General features: G+C 42.5%; 1 protein-coding gene across 1 annotated transcript in view; it reads left to right on the forward strand.

Annotated features, from left to right (window-relative positions):
* DNAJC16 (DnaJ heat shock protein family (Hsp40) member C16) overlaps positions 1–27,116 on the forward strand; it is a 37,523-nt gene that overhangs the window by 6,543 nt on the left and 3,864 nt on the right. Inside the window, exons 3-14 of the mRNA XM_067721274.1 lie at positions 408–474; positions 1,493–1,826; positions 10,888–11,072; positions 12,859–12,963; positions 13,664–13,822; positions 21,356–21,486; positions 23,176–23,359; positions 24,338–24,520; positions 24,662–24,738; positions 25,877–25,957; positions 26,049–26,147; positions 26,720–26,890. Coding sequence (XP_067577375.1) covers positions 408–474; positions 1,493–1,826; positions 10,888–11,072; positions 12,859–12,963; positions 13,664–13,822; positions 21,356–21,486; positions 23,176–23,359; positions 24,338–24,520; positions 24,662–24,738; positions 25,877–25,957; positions 26,049–26,147; positions 26,720–26,890 — 1,776 coding nt within the window. The remainder of the gene's footprint in view (positions 1–407; positions 475–1,492; positions 1,827–10,887; positions 11,073–12,858; positions 12,964–13,663; positions 13,823–21,355; positions 21,487–23,175; positions 23,360–24,337; positions 24,521–24,661; positions 24,739–25,876; positions 25,958–26,048; positions 26,148–26,719; positions 26,891–27,116) is intronic.

The raw sequence follows: 27,116 nt of genomic DNA on the forward strand, positions 1-27,116 counted from the left end.
CTGAGTTGTCAGAAGAAATACCTACATTGATACCATTCTAACATTGGGATGAAATGCTGCCATCCTGGGAAAAGAAGTTGGTTCTTACGGATAAGTGACTTGACCCTTGAGCTCCAGCAGTGTTTGGGAGCAGTGTAAAAACAGATACACATCCCACCCTTCCTCAGTGAGAGCCTGGAGTGCTATCTGGTGCATTGAACATGTGCCCAGCTGAAGCGCTTTGGGAAGAAATTGCTTGTTCACAGTTTATTTACTGTAGTCACGTGAAGCAACTAATTGCTTCTCCCATTTTGAAGAAACTGTCCTAACAGAATGCCCTTCCCTTTGCCTCTGTGTGTACGAAGATGTCAATTGACCATGTGTAGAACAGTAAATCCGTCCTCACTGCCTGCCCCTTTGTGTTTCAGGCATCCTGACAAAAACAAAGATCCTGGAGCAGAAGACAAGTTCATTCAGATTAGCAAAGCTTACGAGGTATCGTGGCAAACTTTGTGATGTATCTTTTAGCTCTTATAAAATATATCTTAGGTGATCAGTTTGGTAAAGTCCTCTCGGAGAGGGCATGTTCCCCATGCCCTTGACCCCGTTTCTAGGTGATGGTAGAGACAACATATTTGGCCACATCCAATATGTTGAAACTAGTACCTGAACACTCAGCTCTTAGGAAAACTGACCTATTTTAAAGGCTTTAAATGGAATTTTAGAGTCACCCTGAACGTATGTCTCTATTTCCTTATGTTACATGCTCACTTTGGCAGCACATATACTAGAAACTTATATTAAAGAATCACAGAACAATTTGCCTATATTTATTAAAGTGAATTAAGGTTACAAATACATTTAAACACAACGTTTTTAACAGTTTTCCAACGTATCAGGTTAAGTAAGTTGGTCTGGAATATGCAAGAAAGATAAGTCCATGGCTTCCTGATTTGTGTAGGGTAATGTTCTTCCACAGACAGTGCTTGGCTTATAGAATGATGCTTCATCCTAAAACAGGTTCTTGAATTTTAGACGTCAAAGTTACTTCTAAGTAAGACAAAGTCAGCTAACATACAGTCACAGAATTCAATCCTGTGGCTACTTTTTGGTGTTCTCAGCTTTCCATACCTTCGTTTGAATGACTCCAACCTAGATGGTATGACTGAGTCAACGTTCTCGAGGTTGAGCCCTAGCGATCAAAGTTATATTAAGTTTTCTTTGCTTTATTGACGTGTTTAGTAGTGTGATAGCTCAGAATCTTTAAAGCCAAGATGATCATGAGTAGCTACACAACTGAAGTATTTTGTTTCTGAAATACTTAATTTTTCTATTAAGAGAAGTGTTTCATGGTATATTGAGTGATTGTGTTTAAAACATCTAATTGTGTTGTATCTTTACATTTATTTTTTTCCTATGTCTTCCAAGCTGCTTACAGGAAAGTCCTTTAGATGATCTCTTTTTTTTTCTTCGTTTCCCGGATTTCTTAATTTTTTTTTCCCTTTCTTTATAGATTCTTTCCAATGAAGAAAAGAGATCACATTATGACCACTACGGAGATGCCGGGGAGAACCAGGGCCACCAGAAGCAGCAGCGAGAGTATCGCTTCCGCCATTTCCATGAGAATTTTTATTTTGATGAACCATTTTTTCACTTCCCTTTTAATTCTGAACGGCGAGACTCAATTGATGAAAAGTATTTATTGCACTTTTCACATTATGTGAACGAAGTGGTTCCAGATAGCTTCAAGAAACCCTACCTCATTAAGATCACCTCAGATTGGTGCTTTAGCTGTATCCATATTGAGCCTGTTTGGAAGGAAGTAGTTCAAGAACTGGAAGGGTTGGGTAAGATCATTTTATTCCTTGGAAGATGTTGGTATAGGAGAAGGTGACTTTTACATCTCTTGAATTTTATGGGATATTTGGGAGAAGGAACAGTTACTGTGACTTCTCTTCACAAATTCATGGTGACTGGTGTTTTCCTGGGGACACATTTTCAGAGAGGGGAAATGTGTAAGCCACTTTCATCAAGTTAGCGTTACTAACTGGAAGCTTTATCTATATAGTCTGCTAACATCTAGTTGAGGGCCTAATATAGAGGAAAAACTTAAAAATTATTGGTTGAACAAAGCAGCCCTCGAGCACCAGTTTTAATGCTGGTAGGATCTGTAGGTTATCCTTATGGTGTTTGTGATTTCACTCTGTGTATTAATTTGCTAGGGCAGCCATAACAAAATACCACAGACAGGGAGGCTTAAACAGCAGAAATTTATCTTCTCATAGTTCTCAAGGTTAGAAGTCCAAGATCAAGGTGTTGACAGGTTTGGTTTCTTGTGAAGCTTCTCTCCTTGGCTTGCAGATGGCCACCTTCTCCCTGTGTGTTCACATGGTCTTCTCTATGCATGTGTCTGGCTCTGGTGTATCACACTCTTTCTGTGACCCTAACAACCCCATTTTAACTTAATTACCTCTTTAAAGGCCCTATCTCCAAATATAATCACACTCTGAAGTACTGGGGATTAGAGCTTCAACCTGTGCATTTTGGGGGCATACAATTCAGCCTATAACCCATAGTATTCTAATGGTTATAGGTTACCACTCTCAATCACAGATTAGCCTTTCCTTTGTTCATAGGCACCACTTAGCGCCAGGAAAATTTTACTGATCCAGGAAGGATATTTATTTTAATAACTCCTAAAAGTTGGAATTACTGAATTAAATGTGTGTGCGTGTATATGTATGTGTTTTATAGGCATTAGCAGACCTATTGAGTAACTAAAAAGGGACAAACTCAACCATAGGGGCTGAGGGGCCTGGATTTCTCTGGAGAGCGTGCACCCCTGAAAGCCATCAGTTCATTTATTCTAAAGCAGACATTTCAACCTGTTGTCCAGAGGCACTCAGGTAGTCAGATTTGCCAGAATGCTTTCCTAAGATGTAATCAAGTTCTTGGAAGACAAGGGAGTAAGTTTAGCACATTGTCTCACATGTGGCAGGTGGTCAGCAGATGCTTTCTGTGGCGTCTGATGAACGAATGAGAGGCCGAGGTCAGGCGGAAGCCACCGGGTTCATCACACAGCACAGCTGCACTTTGTGCCATGCCAGGTGGTGTGCTGAAAATCATTTAACCTCTTCAGTCTAGGAGCTGACATTAAAACCCTATAGCAGGGCTTCCCTGGTGGCGCAGTGGTTGAGAGTCCACCTGCCGATGCAGGGGACACGGGTGCGTGCCCCGGTCCAGGAAGATCCCACATGCTGCGGAGTGGCTGGGCCCATGAGCCACGGCCGCTGAGCCTGCGTGTCCGGAGCCTGTGCTCCGCAACGGGAGAGGCCACAACGGTGAGAGGCCCGCATACCGCCAAAAAAAAAAAAAAAAAAAAACAACCCCATAGCAGAACGTAAACATTGACCCAGTGCATAATTTAGAACGGTAATGCATTTACACCAAGGTCAGATCAGAGCCAACAGGCAAACATACATGACGTGAGGCAACATAGCACAGTGGTCAGCTGTTATGAACACATGCCTTGGAGTCATATAGACCAGTTTTCAGATCTCAGCTGTATCATTTACTACTTTGTGTCCTTAGACAAATTACTTAGCCTAAGTTTCTTCAGCTCTAAAATGGGGTTATAATGTCAAACCAACAGGATTGTTATGAATATTAAATGAGAAAAAAATGTGTTTTAAGTGCCTGATATATATGAAGTACTTAATAAATGAACCTTAGAGAATTTCTGGTTAACGGGGTTTTCTGGTTTACCAAACTAAAATTTTTGAAAGCACCTATTTTGTAAATTCCTCTTAAAAATCTTTCTCAAATGTTAGTTTTCTTCAGCTCATAGACTGTCAAGCACTGACCTTTGCCTTATTTTTAGCTAAAGATGATTAGATGATTAGAAGCTGGCTGGACAGGAAATGGAGGAGTAACATTCAGGCAAGAGGGAACAGTGCAGGCAGGGCAACAAAGAGCATCCTCAGAAGAGCCAGCAGCAGGGTGTGACTTGGGTGCAGGTGAGAGTGGAGGAAGCAGGAAGAGCATGCTGGGAGCCAGGTGGTAAGGATCCTTGAAGTCCAGGCTAAGGAAGCTGGACTTTATTGTATAGTACGTAGTAAAGCCAAGAGTGATCTAATCAGGTCTGTGCTTTAGAAAGCTAACTGTTCAAGCTGCGTGAAGGACAAATTAAAGAAGGTGAGAATAGAGGCAGGGAGGTTACCAGTCCTGGCAAGACAGCAACCATTGGCCTGAGCTTGGGCAGTAGGAGCAGAGAGGGGCCAAGTGTCCGATATTTCAGGGGTAGGATCACGAAGGGACCTGGCACCTGAGGACCATTTAAATGTGAGAAATGAGGAAAAGAGAGGGAGTCAAGGTTGACTCTGCATTCTGACTTGAGCAACTGGATGGGCAGGAAATACAGAGAAGAGTTGAATTGGGGAGAAGTGATTCTAAATAATGACTGTGGTTTGGACATACCAAGTGCAATGACATGACAATAATAACATAAGCATAATAATAATAGCATATTTATTGACAGGTTACCGTATGCCAAGCACTAATGTGAGTATCAACTCAAACAACTCCTTGAGGCAGCTGCTGTTGTCATCCTGCTTTTATAGAGACTTGGCTCATATTGGTACCTTGTCCAAGGTCCCACAGTTGGTATTCGGCAGAGCTGAGATTCAAACCCAGGGAGTCTGGCTCTATAATCCACGTGGAGAACATGATGCCCTGCTTCCTTTCAGGGTCCTTAAATCTGTGATGATTGAAGGTCTTGCCATCCTTTGGGGTTGCTGTGCTGTATAATCCTAATAAGTCAGGACTCAAAATGACAAGGATGGAAGAAGATGGATTTAGATCCATAGAAGCAATGTTTATAGGAATTTAGTCTGTTCCCCCACCTCACCCCCCAAGTCTCCTCGAAAGCAGGTTTTGACTAAATGTATTAAATTAGTTTGGTTTTCCTCTTTGGAACATTCGGATTTGTTGAAGATTCCTGACAGTCAGGTTCCACTTGGAATGTTAGATGACATTGAGATGAGATATCCATGTATCCATGGCCAGTATCCATGGCCGCTCCCTGTCCGAGCAAGGCAGCATTATCCTTTAAGACAGTTACTGCAGAAAATGTTTCTATTCTGAGTTGACAGAAAGAGCGAACAATCTTAAAGATTAGCTGGGTGGTCTGGGGAAGCCTGGACATTATCTCAGAATAACATAAAATGCTGAATTGCAGTAAATGAAGGAAATGGAACAGTTGCACCCAGAGGAGAAATGTTGTAGCTATTTAGATGGAATCTACGGTCATGCAGTTTGGTAATAACTAGTGTGCAAAAGCATCCAGCATTTATAGACAACCATGCAGTGGAGGAGGGTCCAGAAATAGTCAGCACTGCCCCTGACCTTGAGGAGCTTACTGTTAATTGAAGAGAAAATAGGTACCCGGAAAATTCACACCAACCTCACATTCGCAAGTACAGAATAATATAGTACTACAGGAATAAGTAGAAGATGGTAAGGAATTCATTGCATGTTCTTATTTAAAACTTTTTTCTTGGGAGTTCCCTGGCAGTCCAGTGGTTAGGACTCAGTGCTTTCACTCCCATGGCCTGGGTTCAATCTCTGGTCCGGGAACTAAGATCCCGCAAGCTGCGTGGCATGGCCAAAAAAAAAAAGAACTTTTTTCTTAATGGACCAAGTACCATATTAAACACTAAAGTAAATATTATAACTCTTTTTTTTAGCATTTTACTTATTTTTCATTGTGCTAAATGCTTTGTATGGATTGTCTTTATCCCCAAAGTAACCCAACGAGGGAGAGACTATTATTATCCCTATTTTACAGTTGAGGAAACTGAGGCCCAGGAAGGTTAAGGAACAACTGAGGTCACACTGTTGATAAGCAGCAGTGTTGGGATATGGACCCAGAAGTCTAACGCCAGAGTTCAGTCTTAACCACTGTGATGCACTGCTCAGAAATAAGTAAAACCTGGTCCTCGCACCCAGGAAACTCAACTAAGAGACACACCTGAATCATCACAGCACACTCAGTGCTCGCTGGGAGCTGCAGACAGTTACCAGGGCGTCAAGGAGGTTGCGTGTCTTGAAATCAGATATCATTTTAGGGAAACCCAATTTGGATGATCATGTAGTGTTTATCCACCATGACTTCTTATTTTAAAAGAAAGAATAATTCCTCTCTTTCAAGGAATTATTCCTAAAAATAGCTAAGTGTATAACAACTTCATACTGTGTAGGAAAACGGTCTGCCTAGATACTAGTTATTTTTTTTTCCTCCTGAAGCTCTGTGTTCTTGATTTTGTGTTGTTTCACATCATTTTGCACCTTAGTAGTTTGTTTATTAACAGGTTTGTATTTAGCCAGATTTGACAGTGCCATGTTCTTTGAGTTGGCTCTGTACCATCCCTTAAGGCATATGGAAAAGTTGAAAGAAAGATGAATATGTGTATGCGACAGAGGGGAAAATGAAAGAATTTCCCTAAAAGACGTGATACACGTTTAGGATTGCATAATGAAAGCAAATATAATTTGACACCTCAAAAGAGAGATCTTTAGTACTTTACAGAAAGAACACCCTCTTACAAACTCAAAAAGAGGAGAAGGTATTTGTATTTTTAATTCCCCGGGATCTGCAAATTAGCCCGAAACATTGATCCGTAGAAAAATCAAATGTTTCTGAAAACGGTAACACACTTTGCCTTTCTTTTAAATTTGCTACTCAAGTTCGTGTGGATTCTGGTGTGTCCTTGTTATCCAGCCAGGTTATGCTGAATCAGGATAAGCATAGGAGAACTGTACTTGCTGAACTCGCTTTATGAACCTGGCACTTTGGAGTGTAGAGAGTTTCAAGGCAGAGGAGGAGACGATAGAAATTGTGTTGTCCACTGTAACTCAGAGACCCTAAGTCACCACCAGTCATAGTGGTCACTTCCCAGCCTGAGTCTTAGGGAGAAAACAGTGCTGTCGACTTTTCTGACTCTTCCTTCCCAGCTTGGATGGAGGGAGAGGAAGGGATTAGTTAGGTCTGGACTTTAAGGAATTTCGGTATTCTTATTATAATCTTAAGTATCTTTTCAAGAGGAAGAATACCACAAATTTAAACACCAAATATGTATCATTCTTTATGCTATTCTAATTCGTGTGATAGTCTATAGGAAAGAAGTAACATTCCTTCAGAGTTTAGAAATCGGTATAATATTAAGAATCGAAGTCCTTTGTAGAAATGATCCAAGGAATAGCCTTTTATGGACTGAGAAATGCTTATGTTTGATGAAGGTGATGTAGGTAATTCCAAGGACTCAATGGTAATTTTAAGTAAAATAAATGAAACCAATCACTTGTATTCTGTTTTAACTAGAAAAAAGCTATATTGATGGGAGCATAGGAAAGGTGGGGGGAGGATGACATAAAGAGTGGGAGTGTAACATTGTTTATCCCACTCCACACAAGGAAGGGAGAGAGACTCATGGAGGTTAAAATTCCACTCACATAAGAGACAAGTCTCTAGATCAGACTTCACACGGTCTGGATGAAATAATACTTAATAATAAGAGTTGTAATTAATTAGGCACCCACTATATTCCAGGCTCTGGGCTAGGCTCATTTTTATATTATGTCATTTAGTCCTCACAACAATTTATCTCCATTTTACAAATAAGGAAACTGAGGCTCAGAGAGGTTAAATGACTTGCCTAAGGTTGCACAGCTAATGGGTAGCAGAGCTGGAATTTGAATCTGGATCTGACTTTGAATACTTTATTCATTTACTTGTTTTTAAAAAACTGAGTGCCAGGAACTATTCTAGATATTAAGGATACAGCAGTAAACAAAATAGCCCCAAACCCCTACATTCATAGAGCTTCTATATTCTAGTGAAGAGAGACAAACAAACAAAATATACAGCCCCCCAGATGGTGGTAGAGTGTGATAAAAAAGGCCGGGTGCTAGGGAGTGCCGGGGTGAGAGGCTTCAGTTTTAAATCAGGCAGATGAGGAAGGGCTCACTGAGCAGGTGGCCCATAGGGGCGAGAGAACGAGCTTCCGGAATATCTGAGGGAAGAGTGGGGGGGAACAGCAAGCGCAAAAGATCTCTTCAGTTTCCTTTGCTCTCCCAAGACTCCTGCATCCCTTGTCCTGATTCTGGGCCCACCAGCCACCATTCTAATTACTGATTCTAGTCCCAAAGTCTGGTAGAGGGCACCGCTGAATGATGCAGTTACTGGGAAGGCATATTCCCCAGGATCAGTTAAATACGGTGGCTTCTGGCCTATGTAGTCATTGATGGTGGGTCCGTCTCTAAGAAATTGATCCCTCCAGCGTTCAGAGCCGAGGGTGGAAGAGGGTGCTGGAGACAGAAAGGAGCCAGGCTTTGCAGTCGGCTGGGCCTGGGTTCAAATTTTGGTCCTACTGCACTCTAACTGGGATGCCGGCTAGGTTGGCTCAGCCTCTCCAGGCACCAGCTTCCTCATCCATGAAGATGACAATACTTAACCACTCGGGGTTTGTGGATGTGAAAAGTGATAACGGATATAAAGCTGTAGGCATGCTGCCTGTCTTAGAAAGGGCTCAAGACACGTTGATTCCCCCCTTGGACCTTTGCTGTGTGGCCACTTGACCTTGCTAGGTGACGTCTCTTCTCGCTTTACATGAGACTGGGTCTCTCAGGTATGTGCCTGCTATGTTCTCGTTCTTTCTCCTGCTCACACAATCTTAGGTGCACTTTCATTTACTGACATTGTTCAGTGGTTATTTTTAATACCTCTAGTGATAGAATAGTGTACTAGACTTGACTCTAGAACATCAAGTTGGGATTCTTCTTCTGCAATCTTATCACCTCTGCAAACTGGGATAAGTCAGTTCACCTCTCCGAGTCTCTTTATCTGTAAAATGAGGGGAGTGGACTATGTGATGTCTGAGGTGCCTCCCTTCCTGCCCTTGAGATACTCACAGTCAGGTGGCGAGCAGATAGATTTGTTTAGCCTACTCAGCAATTTTAAAGTATTAAGTTTGCAGTCGCTGCCGTTTACTCAGCAATTCCATTTGGGGGATTTTTCAATTAAGAAGTTATCACACAAGTACACAAAGATGTGTGTACAGAGATGTACAAGGATGTCTATCGAAACATGCCTTATGATAGTGAAAGCCAGAAGCCATTTCAATGTGCAGCAATAAAGAATGGGTTAAATAGATTGATGGTCCAGTTTCAGTGATGAGCTCCTACTGTGTGCCAAGCTCTGTTCTGGTGCTTGGAGTACATCAGAGAACTAAACAAAGACCCCTGCCTTCAAACGGCTTACATTCTAACAGGGGAAGACAGACAATAAAAAAATCCACAGAATGAGGAACTTGGGCGGTGTGTTAGAAGATGGTAAGTGCTATGGAAAAGGGAAAGTGAGGGACTTGAAGGGGATCCTGAGTGTGGGGAGGGCAGTTTTAAATACAGGAGTCGGGTCGTCCTCATTGAGAAGGACCTGCGGTTGGTGAAGGAGCCAGCTACACAGATGTCAGGAGGTGCACCAGCCAGCACCGAGGCCCAAAGGCAGGAAGGAACGTGCCAGTGTGTTTAAAGAACAGGGATGCTGGGGGCTAGAGCAAGTGAGCCTGAGGAATGGGAGAGGAAGGGGGCCAGGGGCCAAATCCCAGAGGTCTTGTCGGCCTTTGTGAAGATTGCGGTTTTATTCTGAGTTGAAATGGGGAGGCTTTGCCAGATTTGGGCAGAGGAGCGACATGATCCGTTATTTATGTTTTAGAAGGAACAGTCTGGCTACCGTGTTGAGGACAGACAGTAGGGGGACAAGGAGAAACACGACACCATTGAGGAGGTTATTGCAGCAACTCAGGGGAGAGAGATGAAGATGCATAAGAGACGGGGTACAATGGAAGTGGAGAAAAACAGTCGGATTCCTGCTGTATTTTGAAGACAGGACCAACAGGACTTGCTGATGGATCGGATGGGGGGTGTGAGAGACGAGAGGGGTCAAAGATCACTCTTAAGACTTTCGTCCTGAGTAACGGGAAGGAGGGAGCCGCCGTCAATGGAAATGGTGAAAGCCAGGGTAGAACAGGTTTGAGGAGGAGATCAGGAGTTTGTTTTTGAAAACTTCATACTTAGAGGTCTGTTAGACACCCAAGAGAAAAAGCATATTTACTGCCTATTAACATTTACTGTATCTCCAATGTTTAGCAGAGGAGCTAGCCCTCCAAATACAGTGGTTGAATGAAAGACAAGAAAAGTTATTCAAATACTAAGTGAAATAAGTGTCAGATGATCCCATTTTATTTTATTTATACCTGTGTGTATACATACACACACACACATATTTGCGTAAGAAAAGGCACAGATAGATACCAAAATGTTAACAATAGTTATGTGGGATATGACCAAGTAATTTTAACCTAATCTCTTTCTCTTTCTGAGAATCTGTACAAAATCTCTATAAAATAGTTTATGTAAAAGGGAGACATGCTCTGAAAGGTGAGAAGATTATGATTCTAGCCCATCGTTAGATTCTAGGTTTTTTCAACCATTGCAGAGTTGATGATCCCTTGAATTGCTTACAGGTGGTGTTCTTTATGAATAGGAACACTGTGGACAGATTGTTCTTTTCTTTTGAAGTATTTCTTCATGATCTACTCCCAAAATTAGAAACAACGGACTGAAAGATAGAAAGATTTGTGGCCCTTCTTAAACATTGCTAGATGGCTATGCAGAAAAACTGAACCAATTTAGCATTCCGGCAGTGATAGAATGCTAGACAGTCTATCAGGAAAGATATCCCCTCCTACTAAGTCGGGATTTCATTTTCACACCAGAAAATTACTTAGCAGCATTTCTTCACCTGCCATGAGGGCATAAAAAGTCTTCACGGAGGTCTTCCATATTTTTCAGGCGTAGGAATCGGCGTGGTCCACGCTGGCTACGAGAGACGCCTGGCCCATCACCTGGGAGCACACAGCACACCAGCTATCCTAGGAATCATAAATGGGAAAATCTCCTTCTTCCATAATGCAGTTGTCCGTGAGAACCTGCGACAGTTTGTCGAGAGTCTTCTTCCAGGGAACTTGGTGGAGAAAGTAAGTACCTGGCTGAGAAGTAGTTTAAGAGGCTCCTGGGACTGCTGGCTGCCCTGAACTCTACCTGTGGTCATCCTCAGATCTGAGTTTCATTTGGGGCAGGGCAAGACACATATTAATTAATTAATTACTCTAACTAAATCATTTAAATGAAGTCTGCCAGAGACTGAAAATTGAAACAGATGAAGTAGAGAGACTGAAAGAATCATCCTTGTCAAAACCGCTGGGAAGACTTACACTGTCATAGGAATCTGAGCCTAAAATGAGAGTGCCTCTTCTTTTCTCAACAAAAAATTAGATCACAACATGGGATGAAGGAGGTCTTTCCAACTCATGCATGTGTTCGTTTAAAGATACTTTTCTTATGAGAGTATTCAAATTAAGTTATATTTGGTTATATATTTAATGATCATATCTATTGAAAACACCAGATTCCATGAAATCAGATATTATTTTTGGAACTTTCAAAACATATAGCGATGCAACAGTGTGAATAAACTTCACAAACAAAAGATTGAGCTAGAGAAACCAGGCACAGAAATTCCCACAAACTATAAACTATGATTTTTATATTTAAGAAGCATTTTTCCCTCAGTATCTGAGGTTAGAGATCACAGGAACTAGAAGAAGATTCTTATGTTGCTTTAAATGAAAATGATTCATTCTTTTAATAATACCAAGGAGAGTGAACATACAGATACTTCCATCCTATTTCTACACAGCCTGTCCCACCAGGATCATTACCCACAGAAGAAATATTTGTTGGAGTTACCTTGAAATTGTCAGAGAGCATTGTAGCCTCCTAAAATGATGATAGGTCCTGACAGGTCCTCAAACCTTTTTAAAATGCCTGTTGTATGTCAGACATTATGATAAGTGCTGAGGACACTTTCCAAGGAGCTCGCAGTCTAGTAGGTGATTGTTTCCATCCTATATGTAGAGAGCCCATCCTAGAGATTTGAGAAAGGCTTCCTGGCAGAAATGACCCCTGTACTGAGTTTGCCAGGTGAGGAGAGAGAAGGGAATGAGTTCCAGGCATACAGAGGTAGCCTGCTTTGTATGAAGTAGTCATTAGTGAGTGGGAGAAGACAGGATTAAAGGGGTTAATGGGAATCTCACTGTGAGGGTCTCCTTTAAGGAACTTGGACTTGGCCTGCAGGTGATGGAGCCATTGAAAGGGGCTGAGCAGTGGGGTGAAATGATGAGATTGCAGTTTTATATAGATCATTCTGGAAGCAAAGTGGAAAGATAAACTTTTTTGAACTACTATGAACATTTTCTAGATAGAAATTTAATTTATTCAAGTTTTTAATTTGTTTTCTTGGGATTATTTTAAGGCATAAACAGGGAAACACAAAAGTAGCAATTCAGATGGCAGTGAATGAACTTATGTAATGTATAGGTGGGGTGGGCCCACTTATTTTTATTCAAGCCGTTTTAAAAGAGCAGTTGTTGCATTATCTTCTAATAGATTAACAAGTGCAGTCTATAATTGAGCAAAAACCAACTTTGAAAGCTCATTTTTTTTATAGTATGGTCAGTAATTGTTTCAGAAAAGATTATGATTTCATTCTGTAAGGGTTGGATCACATGAAAATATGAAATCAATATCTCTGTTCTTTTAATTTTAGTCACATAAAGGCAAAAAATTAGTTGTCTGCATTTTTTATTTTTTACAAAACAATCTTTTGCACATATTTGATTTTGTTTAATTATCTCCTGACTGGATTATAATGCAGTTGTTAAGAATTAAATGTTGAAACTAACATCCTTTATTCAATTTAAGGTTACAAGTAAAAATTATGTCAGATTCCTCTCTGGCTGGCAGCAAGAGAATAAACCGCATGTCCTTCTGTTTGACCAAATGCCCGTTGTACCACTGCTCTACAAGGTACTTTAGGTGCTGGGTAATGTTTTCTCTTATTTTGGTGATTTTCTTTTTTGTGGGTAATAGCTCATCCCAAGAGAAATGCTTGAAGACCAGAAATTTGCTTTAACCACCATACATTGAGGACCTACTGATGCTATTACTGTGCTAGTACTTTCCACACACATAATAGCATTTAATCTTCAGAAGAACCCAGTGATACAGATTATTATCCCTACTTTTACTGAAGCTTAGAGTGGTTGTGTAACCTGCCCAAGGTCTCCCATGTTGAATATCGATTCCCTTGTAGCCTGTCTGATTCCGAACCTGCCCTCTGAATATATACTATACTTCTGTCTAGCACACCTCTGGTTATCACTGTGACATGAGATGGGAGAGGAAAGCGCTAAACCGTTGGCACGGTCACTGCCATCTTACCTAATTAGGGTACAGTTAACTCCTCAAACCTCCCACCCAGTACAGATCTCAGTAAGATGAATATCTTGCTCTGTCTGAAAAAAAGAATTAGTTGTTGTTTAGCTTTGTTGGTACAGTTTTTGTTCATGGAGCACCATAGCATTCCTACCAGGGAACGAGGGTGTAGCAGCCTGAGTGGGGCTGTATAAGCTAGCGTTCATCTCCACCCACTGATGAGAACAAGTCACACTTAATTTAGATGCTGTGCTATCAATTTCATTTCTTCCTCTCTGTTATGCCCTAACAGTTGACTGCTTTCGCGTATAAAGATTATTTGTCATTTGGATACGTGTACGTCGGTTTGAGAGGGGCGGAAGAGATGACGAGGCAATACAACGTCAACGTCTATACCCCCACCATCCTGATCTTTAAAGAACACATACACAAGCCTGCAGATGTTATCCAGGTATGTGAGTGTCACCTTGTTTCAAGATGGCCCTCCCATTTTATCTCAAGATGTCATATAAATAAACAGCAAAATCGAGCACAGCAGGAGAGGAGAAGAAACTAGTTTTAATCTCTTCCTTTAGGGACTTCCCTGACGGTCCAGTGGTTAAGACTCCGCACTTCCACTGCAGGGGTGCGGATTTGATCCCTGGTCAGGAACTAAGATCCCACATGCCTCGCTGCACAGCCAAAAAATTAATTAATTAATTAATTAACTAAATAACATCACTGGAAAAAAAGAAAAAAACCCATAAACTAAGTTAAAGAACATACGCTGAATATTTATCTGATCTTAAGATAGGGAAGGGCTGAAAACATTGGGGAAAATCTTGTTGGAAAATCTTAATAACTTGATTATAAGTTTTAAATTTTTATATAAATGCTTAAGAATTTTTGATTAAACAATAAGGGAAGTAATTACAACCAATATAAAAGGGATCATTATCTTTAATTTCTAATGAGCTTCTTCTAATCAAGGAAATCAACCGAAAACTTCTTGAGAATGACCACTTAATGAGTACAGAATGACCACTTAATGAGTACAGAGTTTTAGGGTGATGAAAATGTTTTGGAACCAGATAGAGATGAGGGCTGCACAACGCTGAATGTACTAAATGCCACTGAATTGTACACTAAAATGGTTAATTTCATGTTATGTGAATTTTACCTCAATTTTTAAAAAAATGTTTAAAACTCCCCCCCAAAACGAAGTGAACAAAATCCTGAGAAGAGATTCAAGTGACTAATAAACACCTTTAAAAAAATAAATCTCACTAATAATCAGAGAAAAGCAAAATAAACATTTTCTTCTCTCATCAAATTGTTAAAGATTTTTGAAGGAAAAATCCTCAGTAGAGTTGAGACTACAGAGAAACAGGGGCTTGTCTTTCTTGCCTTGCTGGAAGAAGCCTCAAAAGTTTTCCGAAAAGCGATTGGGTGATAAAACATCAACTGCCTAGCAGAAGAGCACTCCTGAGTACCTGCTGTGTGCCAAACACCGCTTTCTGTGCTGAGGGTGCAGCCCTGGACAAGACTGACAGAATTCCCCATCCTGTGTTCTAGTGGGGACGACAGACAATCAGCATAACATACTCTGTCGTGGTATTTATATAGTGATACGTGCCAAGGAGAAAAATAAAACAGGGAAGAGGGTATTATGGGAGAGGGTTCACATTTTTAAGGTGGAGCAGCCAGGAAGGGCCTCATTAAGGTGACACGAGGAAAGACCTGAGGGAGGTGAGATTACCTTTTAGGGCTCTATCCTAAAGGAATAGGAACTCAGGCAAAGAAGTACATACAGAGATGTTAAGTATCATTCATAATACCAAAAATGAGGTGGAAATATAAACATCCAACGGCAGGATAATTATTGGTACATCCCAGAGACTATTATATAGCCATTTAAAATGGCAACTCGAGAATACTTAATGATGGGTATAATTTTCCTAACATGATGTTACAGAGAAAGCAGGATGCAGAATTGTATATGCAGTTTATTCACTGACCTCAATTTTGTAAAGTGAGTGCATGTGTGCATGTGTACACACAGGAAAAAACTAGAAATAAATACATCAAAACATTAATGGTTATCTTTTGATGGCGGAATTAGGTATTATTTCAATATTTAGGTTTTCAAAAATCCCTATAATGGACATGTATTTTTTAATATTTTTAATGTTATTTTTTTTTAAATGGTCAAGAACCCTTTGATACTTTCTCTTATAGGAGGCTAGAACGAGAAGAAGGAGAAATTCTCTAAAATCCTTTATTCAGTACATTCACTGCCTGCCTGCTGAACACTAAATACAGAACAGCTCCGACATCCAGTTTAGTCTTCGTCCTCCTTTGACTCACAGTCAGGAGAGGAAAAAGACCGTCCACTGTAGTAGGTGTCTCACTAAGATGGAGGGTTCCTCCGGGTGCCCTGTGGATGTAGAAGGGGTCCTGAGACTATGGGACTAGGGTGTTGTGTGTGACAGAACCAGATGGGGAAAGTGGATAGTAAGGAAGGGAGAGCAGGTTTAAGAAGAAGGTAATGAGTTCAGTTGTGGACATAAGAATTAGAACTGCCTTCAGGAAACCCAAGGGGAGATGCCCATCAGGCAGGGCTCTAGATCCAAGGAAGGGCGGAGGGGCTGGAATAGAGATTTGTGAATCGTCAGTGACTGGTTAGAGGGTGAAATCTTTAGTGTGGGGAGATCTCGCAGGCATCGTATGTAAAGTAAGGAGAGAAGGCAGCCAAGGACAAAACTCTGGACAATCACCAGCAAATAAAAAGAGGGGAGGGCTTCCCTGATGGCGCAGGGGTTGAGAGTCCGCCTGCCGATGCAGGGGGCACGGATTCGTGCCCCAGTCCGGGAAGATCCCACATGCCACGGGGCGTCTGGGCCCGTGAGCCATGGCCGCTGAGCCTGCGCGTCCGGAGCCTGTGCTCCGTAGCGGGAGAGGCTGCAACAGTGAGAGGCCCGCGGACCGCAAAAAAAAAAAAAAAAAAAAAAAAAAAAGAAGGGATGCCTGATGGCGACTAAGAAGGAGCCAAGAGAGGGTCAGGAAGCAAACAAATGCCAGTTGTGGAAGAGAGGAAAGAAGGTCATCTCAATCCAAGATGAATCTGTAAGATTTCCTAAATTGCTTTTTAGTGATAGCTTGTACTCTTGGGAATTGTTATTTATTTATTCCCTGGGGAAAATCGTTAATCAGATACATTAACAAAATTGCTGGTGCAATGGATGCTTTACCAGTTTGCTCTTTATGAATGTAAAACTGCATTCTTAACATAAACTGAGTCCTCCCAATGGCAAGGGGCTTAGCAAACACTAGTAGCACTAGTGGTTTCTCTTAGCTCTAGTTAACTTGTTTTCATCTGCTGTACAGTGGCTATGGCCACATGATAATGGGTTTATTCATTCTTCTGTTGATGGACATTTCGGGGCTTTAGGACCAGTGATGCTGTGGACATCCCATGTATCCCGGTGTACCCAATCACAAGTTTCTACAGGACGGCAGTTTTAAAAATGTGGTTCACAGACCCCTGGGGGCGGGGGGCGGGGGTCCAAAAGACCCTTTAAGAGAGACTGTGAGATCAAAGCTGTCTTCACAGGAACCACTAAGACATAATTTGTCTTTTCTCTGTGTTGACGCTTGCACCGATGGTGCAAAAGCAATGGTGGGTAAACTTTCCAGTGCATAACCACCAAGTGCACACACCAAGGCCCGGGCACCAGGCTGCCGGTGGCCTTGTGTTCTTCACGCCTAAGCACTCACCGTAACAACACAGAGGGTCAACTCCCATTTCACTGAATAGCCTTGATGAAGCAGTAAGAAGTATGAATTTTATTAATAGGTAAATTGACACTCAAGTCCACGTCTTTCTGGTATCTTTAATGTTCTCTGTGACAAAATAGGAAGTGTGCAGAAAACTCTGCTGCAGGCCAAGTTGAGAGGGTGTCCTGGGGACAAATGTCTGTGTGGTTGCCTAACTCAGGAGTTTTGAACTGGCAACTTTTCTTTTTTTTTTTTTTTTTTTTTTTTTTTTTTTTTTTTTGATGGAACATCATTTTTTACTTGAAAGAATAATTGACGGACAACTATGGTTACTCAGATTTAGGGCAGACATTTTCTTTAAAATGAATGAAGTGAGCCTGGCACTTTAAGGGAAACAACTCACAGCATCTGTTGCTGACGATAGAATCCAGGCTTCCAAGGAAATTTTAATTTTGAAAAATTTGTATCAGCCATCGTGACCTTGATAGCTTCTCAAACTTGCTTACGAGATTGGTTCATCGATGTGATGCATTTTTTCATATGAATAAGAAAATTTGTCAGCGTCTGGGAGATCAGTGAACCAGTATTTTTCGAATGACCATGCATGAGCAAAAGATCCATTCTAAGTGCACGGCGATCAGTGAATTTTACCTTCTTTATTTTTGATCAGTGAATTTTAATTTAACAGAGTACTAGAAGTTCATGGATGGGAATTCCCCCGCGGTCCAGTGGTTAGGACTCTGCGCTTCCACTTCAGGGGCACAGGTTCGATCCCTGGTTGGGGAACTAAGATCCCCCATGCAGTGCAGCCAAAAAAAAACAAAAAAAGTTCATTGAATCCACATAGCAACTAACTTTTAAGAAACTACCATTTGTCCAGTTTCGGTGTAGTGGCAAAGAAGGATATCCACAGTTATCTGAAAAGCTATTAAAATAAACCTCCCTTTTCTAACCATATATCTGTGTGAGGCTGGGTTTTCAACCAAAACAATATGTGACCCCCGATTGTATATAGAAGCAGATATGAGAATCCACCTATCTCTCCTATGAAACCAGACATTAAAAAGATTTGTAAAAATGTAAAGCAGTGTTAATCTTCTCACTAAACATTTTTTGGTTTTGGAAATTATTTTTTTTAATGTTTAAAAAAAGTTATTTATGTTAACATATATGGCTTTATTTTTTTTAATGATTAAATATATATATATATCTTTGACTTTACTAGCTAATGTGTTTTCCTAAGTACATTTCCACCAACCACGTGTGAGTGTTCCATTGCTCCATATCCTTGCCAACACTAGACCAATTTAATTTTTCTGATATGAATGGTGTTGATTTTTATCAGATACTTTTTACACATCCATTATGATTATCCAGAGTTTTCTTCTTTCATGTTCTGTAATGTGCTAAATCATATTAATCATTTTCTAGTGTTAAACCTAACTTGCATTCATGAGATAAATCCAACAGGATCATTATTTATATTTTGCTTTCAGTATATTGCTGTATTCAGTTTGCTAACATTTTGTTTAGGACTTTCACATTTATGTTCAGAAATGAGATTGACTTCTAACTTCTCTTTCTCAAGATGCCCATGTGAGGATTTGAATCATGAAACGAGATGGGGTGTGTTCTCCCTTTTTCTCTTCTCGGGAAGACTTTGTATAAGATTAGATTGTCCTCCTTGAAAATTGGGTCAAAACCACCTACGTAAAGCCATCTCAGCCTGAGTTTGTGTTCAAGGAGAGATTTTTGACTACTGACTCATCTTCTTTAATGGTTATAGAACTAGTTAACTCTTCTCTTTTTCAGATGTTGTTTTATTTTTCTAGAAATTTTTCTGTTTCATCTAAATTTTCAAATTTAAATGTATATGTGTATATATATATGTGTATGTATATGTATATATTTTTAGTTTCTACAACATAGGGAGTGATTCCTCCTCGTCATCCTTTTTTTTTTTAATATTTATTTTTTTGGTTGCTCCAGGTCTTAGTTGCAGCAGGCTCCTTAGTTGCAGCTCCAGAGCTCCTTAGTTGTGGCTCCCCAGCTTCTTAGTTGCAGCACTCAGGCTCCTTAGTTGTGGCATGTGAACTCTTAGTTTCGGCACGCATGTGGGATCTAGTTCCCTGACTAGGGATCGAACCCTCATTGGGAGCATGGAGTCTTATCCACTGTGCCAGCAAGCAGGTCCCTTTTTTTCTTTTTTTAATATTTATTTATTTGGCTGCGCCCGGTCTTAGTTGCGGCACTTGGGATCTTCGTTGCCACGTGCAGGATCTTCCTTGTGGCATGCAGGATCTTTAGTAGCGGCATGCAAGCTCTTAGTTGTGGCATGTGGGATCTAGTTCCCTGACCAGGGATCAAACTGGGTCCCCCTGCATTGGGAGCGCAGAGCCTTAGCCACTGGACCACCAGGGAAGTCCCTCGTCATCCTTGATAATGGTTATTTGTGCCTTCTCTCTTATTTTCATGATTGGTTTTACCAGAGGTTTGTCAATTTTATTAGCTCTTCCAAAGAACCAATTTTGTTTTTGTTAATTCTTCTTCTTATATATTTATTTTGTTTTATTGATTTCTATATTCATCTTTACTATTTCCTTTTCTCTACGGTTTGTTTTTGTTTGTTTGTTTGTTTTTGCGGTACGCTGGCCTCCCACTGCCGTGGCCCCTCCCGTTGCGGAGCACAGGCTCCGGACGCGCAGCCTCAGCGGCCATGGCTCACGGGCCCAGCCGCTCCGCAGCATGTGGGATCTTCCCGGACCGGGGCACGAACCCACATCCCCTGCACCGGCAGGTGGACTCTCAACCACTGCGCCACCAGGGAAGCCCACTACGGTTGTATTTTTGCTGTAACTTCTTGATATGGATGTCTAGTTCATTAATTTCTTTTCTTTTATATTCATTTTAACATTACTCTCCAAGTACTACTGATACTTTATCTGAGTCCCAAAGTTTTGATAAATAGTATTTTCATTAATCACTTCAAATTCAAAATATTTTCTTATATCTGATATGCTTTCTTCTTAGGTCAATAAGTTATTCAGAGTTTCTTAATTTCTAAACAAAAAGGGATTTTCTGGTTTCTATCTTATATTGATTTCTTGTTTAATTGTGGTCAGAGAAGCTACTATATATAAAATTTCAGTCCTTTGAAATATATGAAAGTCAGTAATAACAAAGTGGTCATATTACAGTTTTGTTGTCCGCCTTTTATACTCAGTAACATTGTTACTTTGGAGTTTTGTGGGGGGTTTTGTTTCTTTCTTTTTGTTTTTTTGGCCACATGCAGCAAGGCATGCGGGACCTTGGTTCCCCAGGGATTGAACCCGTGCCCCCTGCAGTGGAAGCACAGAGTCTTAACCATCAGACTGCCAGGAAGTCCCAGGGAGTTTATTTTCAATTGTTCAGTTTCCTATAAATCTTGAAGTAAATTTGCCTAAAAATTCCAAATTATTGACTTTTTAAATCTGCTACCGTACAACAGTATATAAAAGTTGTCCAGTGAAAAGAGCACTTGATTTTTCCTTTGACCTGAGATAGCTACGTCATTGCTCTCAGCCCTGCTTTTTTTTTTCTTTTCTTTTTTTTTGTCTGCGTTGGATCTTTGTTGCCGCCTGCAGGCTTTCTGTAGTTGTGGCGAGAGGGGCCTACTCTTCGTTGCGGTGCGCGGACTTCTCATTGCAGTGGCTTCTCTTGTTGCAGAGCATGGGCTCTAAGCACGTGGGCTTCAGTAGTTGTGGCACGCAGGGTCAGTAGTTGTGGCTCATGGGCTCTAGAGTGCATGCTCAGTAGTTGTGACGCACGGGCTTAGTTGCTCTGCGGCATGTGGGATCTTCCCGGACCAGAGCTAGAACCTGGTCCCTTGCATTGGCAGACGGATTCTTAACCACTGCACCACCAGGGAAGTCCCAGCCCTGCGTTTTTTAAAACGATCACCACATGTTTATCTGCTCAAATGAGTCTGACGTAAGTGGTTTTATTACTTTAGCCAGGATCAGGCACTTGTTTTTTTTGGTTTTTTTTTTTTTGGCCGCGCTGCACGGCATGCGGGATCTCAGTTCCCTGACCAGAGATCGAACCTGTGCCCCCCACATTGGGAACACGGAGTCTTAACCACTGGACCGCCAGGGAATTCCCTCAGCTACATGTTTATTAAGCTGTAAGTAAAGCCCATTTTCAGTGAGAAAACTGAATCGGAATCCACTGTCTCTTGGTTTTTCTCCAGGCCCGAGGTATGAAGAAACAGGTCATTGATGACTTTATCACCCAAAACAAGTATCTGTTGGCAGCCAGGCTCACCAGCCAGAAGCTGTTCCATGAACTCTGCCCCGTGAAACGGTCTCACCGACAGAGGAAGTAAGGACTGAAGGCTTTGCCCCTGCTCATCAGTGCAGCAGAGGGGCATGTTGCGTTTTACTACAAGGCAGTTAAACGTCGACCCTGAGACAATCAGAATTTATTCTTCATGTAACAGATATTGATGAACAACTATGACAGTGAGGGGTATAACAGTCCAGGGCACCTTAGGACCAAATTATCGGGTGTGCCAGAGAAGATCCCCCTAAGAGGTAACACTTTAGCTGAGCCCTGAAGGATGAGTAGATTTTGCCGGGTGTCAAGGAGAGCCTGGGTCACTGTAGAGCAGCATGGAGTAGAAGAGAGTTACTGTTCCTACCAGAGTATTCCACACAGGGTGAGCCTCTGGGGGTCTTGGAGAGGAGCCAGGTTAATGACTAAACAGTAGAGAAGTGAGAGTACTGAGGAAATGGTAAAATAATTAAATGGGAATAGTAAGGCTGAGGCATACTTATTCATACAGAGTGTCTAAAGTCTGGAAATACAGGGAAAATACTTATTATACCTCTTTCAGATTAATGAATCAGTGCCTTTAAATTTAGGGCTGTTTCATCTGTGAAAGCTGTCTGGGTATGAGTGAAGGCTGTCTGGATATGAAAGGAAAACATTTTGATCACGTTATGTGAAAATACAACTAAAATATTGTTTAAAATAGGAAAACTTCCCTGTGTTTCCAGGCTTTTCAGTTTCCTTTATAGACTAAGAGAAGAAAGACTTTAATTAACCGTAAGGCAGGTGATCCTGGGCTTTAAGGATTGTTATTTATACCGCCTTCAGAAAGTATCCCCAGTCCACGCACTCCTCCCCTTCGTTAGCACCGCCACCCTCGCCAGGTCACTGTCACCTCTCGTCGAGGCCACCGCGTTAGCCTCCTAACCTCCTCTGCCTCCGCTCCACTCTCCCACCCTCAGTCAGTTCATGTCAGCCAGCGATCCTCCTAGCACTGTGAATTGGCTCGAGTGCCCCAGTCTCAGGGTCTTTGCACTTGCGGTGCTCTCTGCCTGGAGTGCTCAGACCCCACTTCCTCTTATGGCATCTCCTTACACCTCTGCGCAGCCAGCCTGATGGATCGTGACTCCCAGCCCACCCTTGACTCTCTCCCCTTCACTTCTTTTTTTTCTCATGACCCTTGTCACTACTTGTCACGATCTGTCCATCTATCTATTTGTTATCTGCCTTCCACACTGGAATATCAGCTCCATGAGGGCAAGAGCATTGTCTGTCTTACCTGGCATCTATTGAGTGCTCAGTAGTATTTGAGAGAATGAATGCATGAATGAATGACTAGATGAACTTTCCCTTGGCACCACTACAAAGGAAGCCCTTCAGAATGAGGCCCAGTGGCCCTGGCCTCAGATAGGCTCAACCAGCCCTGCCTACGGTGGGAGAACTAGAACAGGTGCCTTCTGCAAGGCCCTTCTGCATCAAGGGTTCAGTGACCATTGCCTTCAAAGGCACCTCTAAATGTCGTGAAGTTTGGTTTGGGGAGAGCATCACCAGTCTAGAAAGAAGCGGGTCCTTAATGCCTTGGACATTTTCTCTCATTAGAGGTTCCCCCATGAAGCTTTCATTCCTAAAACATGCTCGTTCACTTTGTAAATGAGCGTCTCCTCTCTTTCACCTTCACTTGCCATTCAGGTTCTAGCCGTGGCCTCAGGGATTAAAGTCTTCTCTTTTGTTGACATGCAGGTACTGTGTGGTTCTACTGACCGCGGAGGCTACCAAGCTGAGTAAACCCTTCGAGGCTTTCCTGTCCTTTGCTCTGGCAAACACGCAGGACACAGTGAGGTTCGTGCACGTCTACAGCAATCGGCAGCAGGAGTTTGCCAACACCTTACTGCCAGACAGCGACGCCTTTCAAGGAAAATCAGCGGTGAGTCGCGGATGCTGTCCTGGTCTCGAGCTCTTCACAAGCACGTGACGCTTAGTTCTGTGTCCTCCTTCCTCAGGAGTTTTCAGTATAGATTCCAGGAAGTCCAGGAATCTCTGAAGCCTGTTTGTTCCGTTTTGTTTTGCCTTATGTTTTCCGAGTGCTTGGAAGCCATTTGACTTTTTTTTTTTTAATTAAAGTATAGTTGATTTACAATGTTGTGTTAATTTCCGCTGTACAGCAGATTGATTCAGTTATATATACATTCTTTTTTATATTCTCTTCCATTACGGTTTATCACAGGATATTGAGTATAGTTCGCTGTGCTGTCCAAAGCCTGTTTTGAAAGCACTCCTAAACTAGTCTTTAACCATGCTGATTTCACCTCCTAGATTTTCAGCCTTGGACCTTCACAGAAAGCATCTTCCCTCTGGGTAAAGATTAAAGAGCATCAGCCCCTTTCACCAGTCTCTCCCCTTGGCAGGTCTAGTCTTACAGTACCTAGTTTGTAGAATCTTCCTTAGGCTACCAGTAATAGGCTTTCTAAATGTCTCCCTTCTGTGCTTCTGCCTCTTTTACTTCATCCTAACTGATTTCACCTTCCTTTCCCCTCCTTCATCATCACTCTCTGCAGAAGCATGAAATTCTTCTCTGTCTTTTTCATCATCTTGGTAATTATGGAAAAAAATCTCTCAAAAAAACAAAGGTTTCCTTCTTTATGGCATTAAGTCAGAAGTTATAGAACAAAGTCTATTGAGAAGAAGGAGCTTTAACTTTAGCAAAAGCTCTGGAAAGTCACCACAAAACTAATTTCTTTTGTTAGAAAAATGTCAGTCTCTTGCAGATATTGTATACTCATCCATACCTGTGTTTGAGCTTCGCTAGACCCGTTTTTTCCATCCTCCCTGGAAAAAACCCAAGCAACAGTAACTTCGCATTCTTTTGAGAATTCTCATGGTTTTTGCTCTCTTTTTCTCCCAGGTGTCTATCTTAGAAAGGCGCAACACAGCAGGGAGGGTGGTGTATAAAACCCTGGAGGATCCCTGGACCGGGAGTGAGAGCGATAAATTCATCCTTTTGGGTTATCTTGACCAACTGCGGAAAGACCCAGCTCTTCTGTCCTCGGAAGCTGTGCTCCCCGACTTGACCGATGAACTTGCCCCTGTAAGCACATAGCCAGGAGAGCGGGCACTGGGCAGGGCTCCTGAGCCCCCAGAGCAACAGTGCCATGTTGGAGGCAGGGGTCTTCTCCCTCCGGGGCTCAGGGGTTCAGGCCTGACCGTCACCCATTTTCTCCCTCAACAGATTTTTCTCCTTCGGTGGCTCTATTCTGCTTCTGACTACATCTCAGACTCTTGGGACGTCATATTTCACAGCAACTGGTAGGAGTATTGCCAAGTTTGAATTTCTTTCTCTCTGTTAACTACCAGGACCGCTTTTTTTTTTTGCGAAGAGTCCACTCTTCTTTGATTTCAGTGTGGACTCCATAGGCAGGTGGAAGAGTGTTTACATATTTTCAACAACTGTTCCCCTTTTTCTTTCTTTCAGTGACTTCCCTTTTTTTTATATTTGCTGATTGACCCTTTCCCACTGGTGGGGAAAGAAAGGATCACCCCTGGCTGCCCCTCCAGCTAGCAGAGCCTGGGACCATCCTCTTCATCAGAGCACCTCTGGTGTCCAGCACAGGGCCTGACACACATGGAGTCCAGTGAATAGATGCACAAATGAATCAGTGAATTAATTGGAGAAGGGAGGGCTATACCATTCCCACCCCAATGAGACCATGAGCTCCTGAGGACAGACCATGTCCCACTCATGTTCGTGCTTCCTGGCCGCCAACCCAGCTCCTGAAAAACATCAGGCCTTTGATGGGTGTTTGTGGGTGAATAAAATTTCAGAACACCTAGTGGAGATCTTGAGAAGTCAACGTTGCCTCCCTTCTCCTCCCTCTGGGCCACATCTGAATTATTCTGGCCAGAAAAAAATAAATAAATCAATCAAAATAAAGGAAATAATTCCACAGACCTTTTTAGTCACCTGATACTACCCTTGACATTAGAATGTTCCTCCATGTTTACAACTTAAATCGTTTGTTACCCATCTTATTGTTTCCTTCTGCAGAATTTAGTCACCAAGCCTGAGACACAAAAGCGTTTTGAATAAGTGATCTGTGCATTAGAACAGTGAGGGAAAAACCTCTGCTTTCACCACCACCACCCAAAAAAACCTCTGTTTGTATGAGATTAGAAAGTGTCAGACTTCCCTGGCGGTCCAGTGGTTAAGACTCTGCACTCCCAATGCAGGGGTTACGGGTTCGATCCCTGATTGGGTAACTAAGATCCCACAAGCTGCACGGCGCAGCCAAAAAAAAAAAAAAGGTGTTTGTTGATGTGAAAGCTTTTCGGTTTGGGGCTGTTTAGGGTTTTTCTCTTAAGCCAGAGAGGAGAAACCTACAACCATTCATTGGCACGTCACAGCAGCCCACATAGAGCTGACCAGAGCTTGTGAACTTCATTGTAGGCGGGAAATGATGCCCCTTCTGTCCCTGGTCTTCTCTGCTCTCTTCATCCTCTTCGGCACCGTCATCATCCAGGCTTTCAGGTAAGAGCCTCCGTGTCTGCTCAGTGCCGTGTCTGAAGGGTGAGCCCCGGACCGTACAAACCTTCTGGAAAAGTCCTTTTTCTTACTTCAGTGACTCAAATGAGGAGCGAGAGTCAAGCCCTCCAGACAAAGAGGAAGCCCACGAGAAGACCGGGAGGACAGAGCCAAGCTTCACCAAGGAGCCCAGCAGGTCGCCCTAACCAAACACCAGCACCTCGCCCTCAGCAGCAGCCCCGCGCGCCGCGGGGTCTGATAAGCAGCGTCCGAGGGGCTAGTACAGCTCAGAGCCCTGGCTCCCCCCCTTGTGAGAGATGTGGATTTAGGCAAGAGTCGCAGCTGACGAGCGCTGACTGAGACTGCCTAGGCGTTCAGACGCAGGACTAGTTATCTTCTCCTCAGTACCCTGAGTTTCTCAATCCCAGATTTAATCATGAAGGCGGGAAGCAAGCAAAGAAGCATGTCAGGGAGATGCTAGATGAGCCAGAAGCAGAGAACGGTGCGTCACCATAACTGTGTTGACCGCCTTCATCCTGTCCTAAAGCCGCTTCTGCACCAACTGCATGGCGGCCCCGGCAAGGCTCCTTACGGTCCCGGGATAACCAGACGGGGGTCAGTCCCGCCCTGCCCATGCGCCAGGCTCGAGACTAGTAAATAACATATCTAGTCTGGTTAGAACGTATCATTTTCTTCCACTTGTTCCTTTTAAAAGTCGTGGCATTCCCTTATCCTACAAGATGTTAATTCCTCAGTTTTTCTCCACAGCAAGATTCCTAAAAAAGGCTTTGTGGAGGTGACCGAGCTCACAGATGTAACATACACCAGTAACTTGGTACGCCTGAGGCCAGGCCACATGAACGTGGTCCTCATCCTGTCAAATTCCACCAAGACCAGCCTGCTGCAGAAGTTCGCTTTGGAGGTCTACACGTTCACTGGGTGAGCTCCTGTGTGCATGTGAGAGAGGGCAGGGGCTGTGGAAGCAGGAGGGGGAGAGCCTGCACCCTTGGGTAAGGAGGGAGCTGCAGGGGCTTTTTCCGTGCATGTTGGCTGTGACCTTTCCAACCCAGACCTCTAAGCCATCGTGTGGGGACCTTTCTTCCCCTTGACTGTTGGTTCTGAACAGAAGAGCTTGAACTCAGTCTTCCCTGAGTCCTTTCAGGAA

The sequence above is a fragment of the Pseudorca crassidens genome, chromosome 2 (genome assembly GCF_039906515.1).
Source record: "Pseudorca crassidens isolate mPseCra1 chromosome 2, mPseCra1.hap1, whole genome shotgun sequence".
Classification (NCBI taxonomy): domain Eukaryota; kingdom Metazoa; phylum Chordata; class Mammalia; order Artiodactyla; family Delphinidae; genus Pseudorca; species Pseudorca crassidens.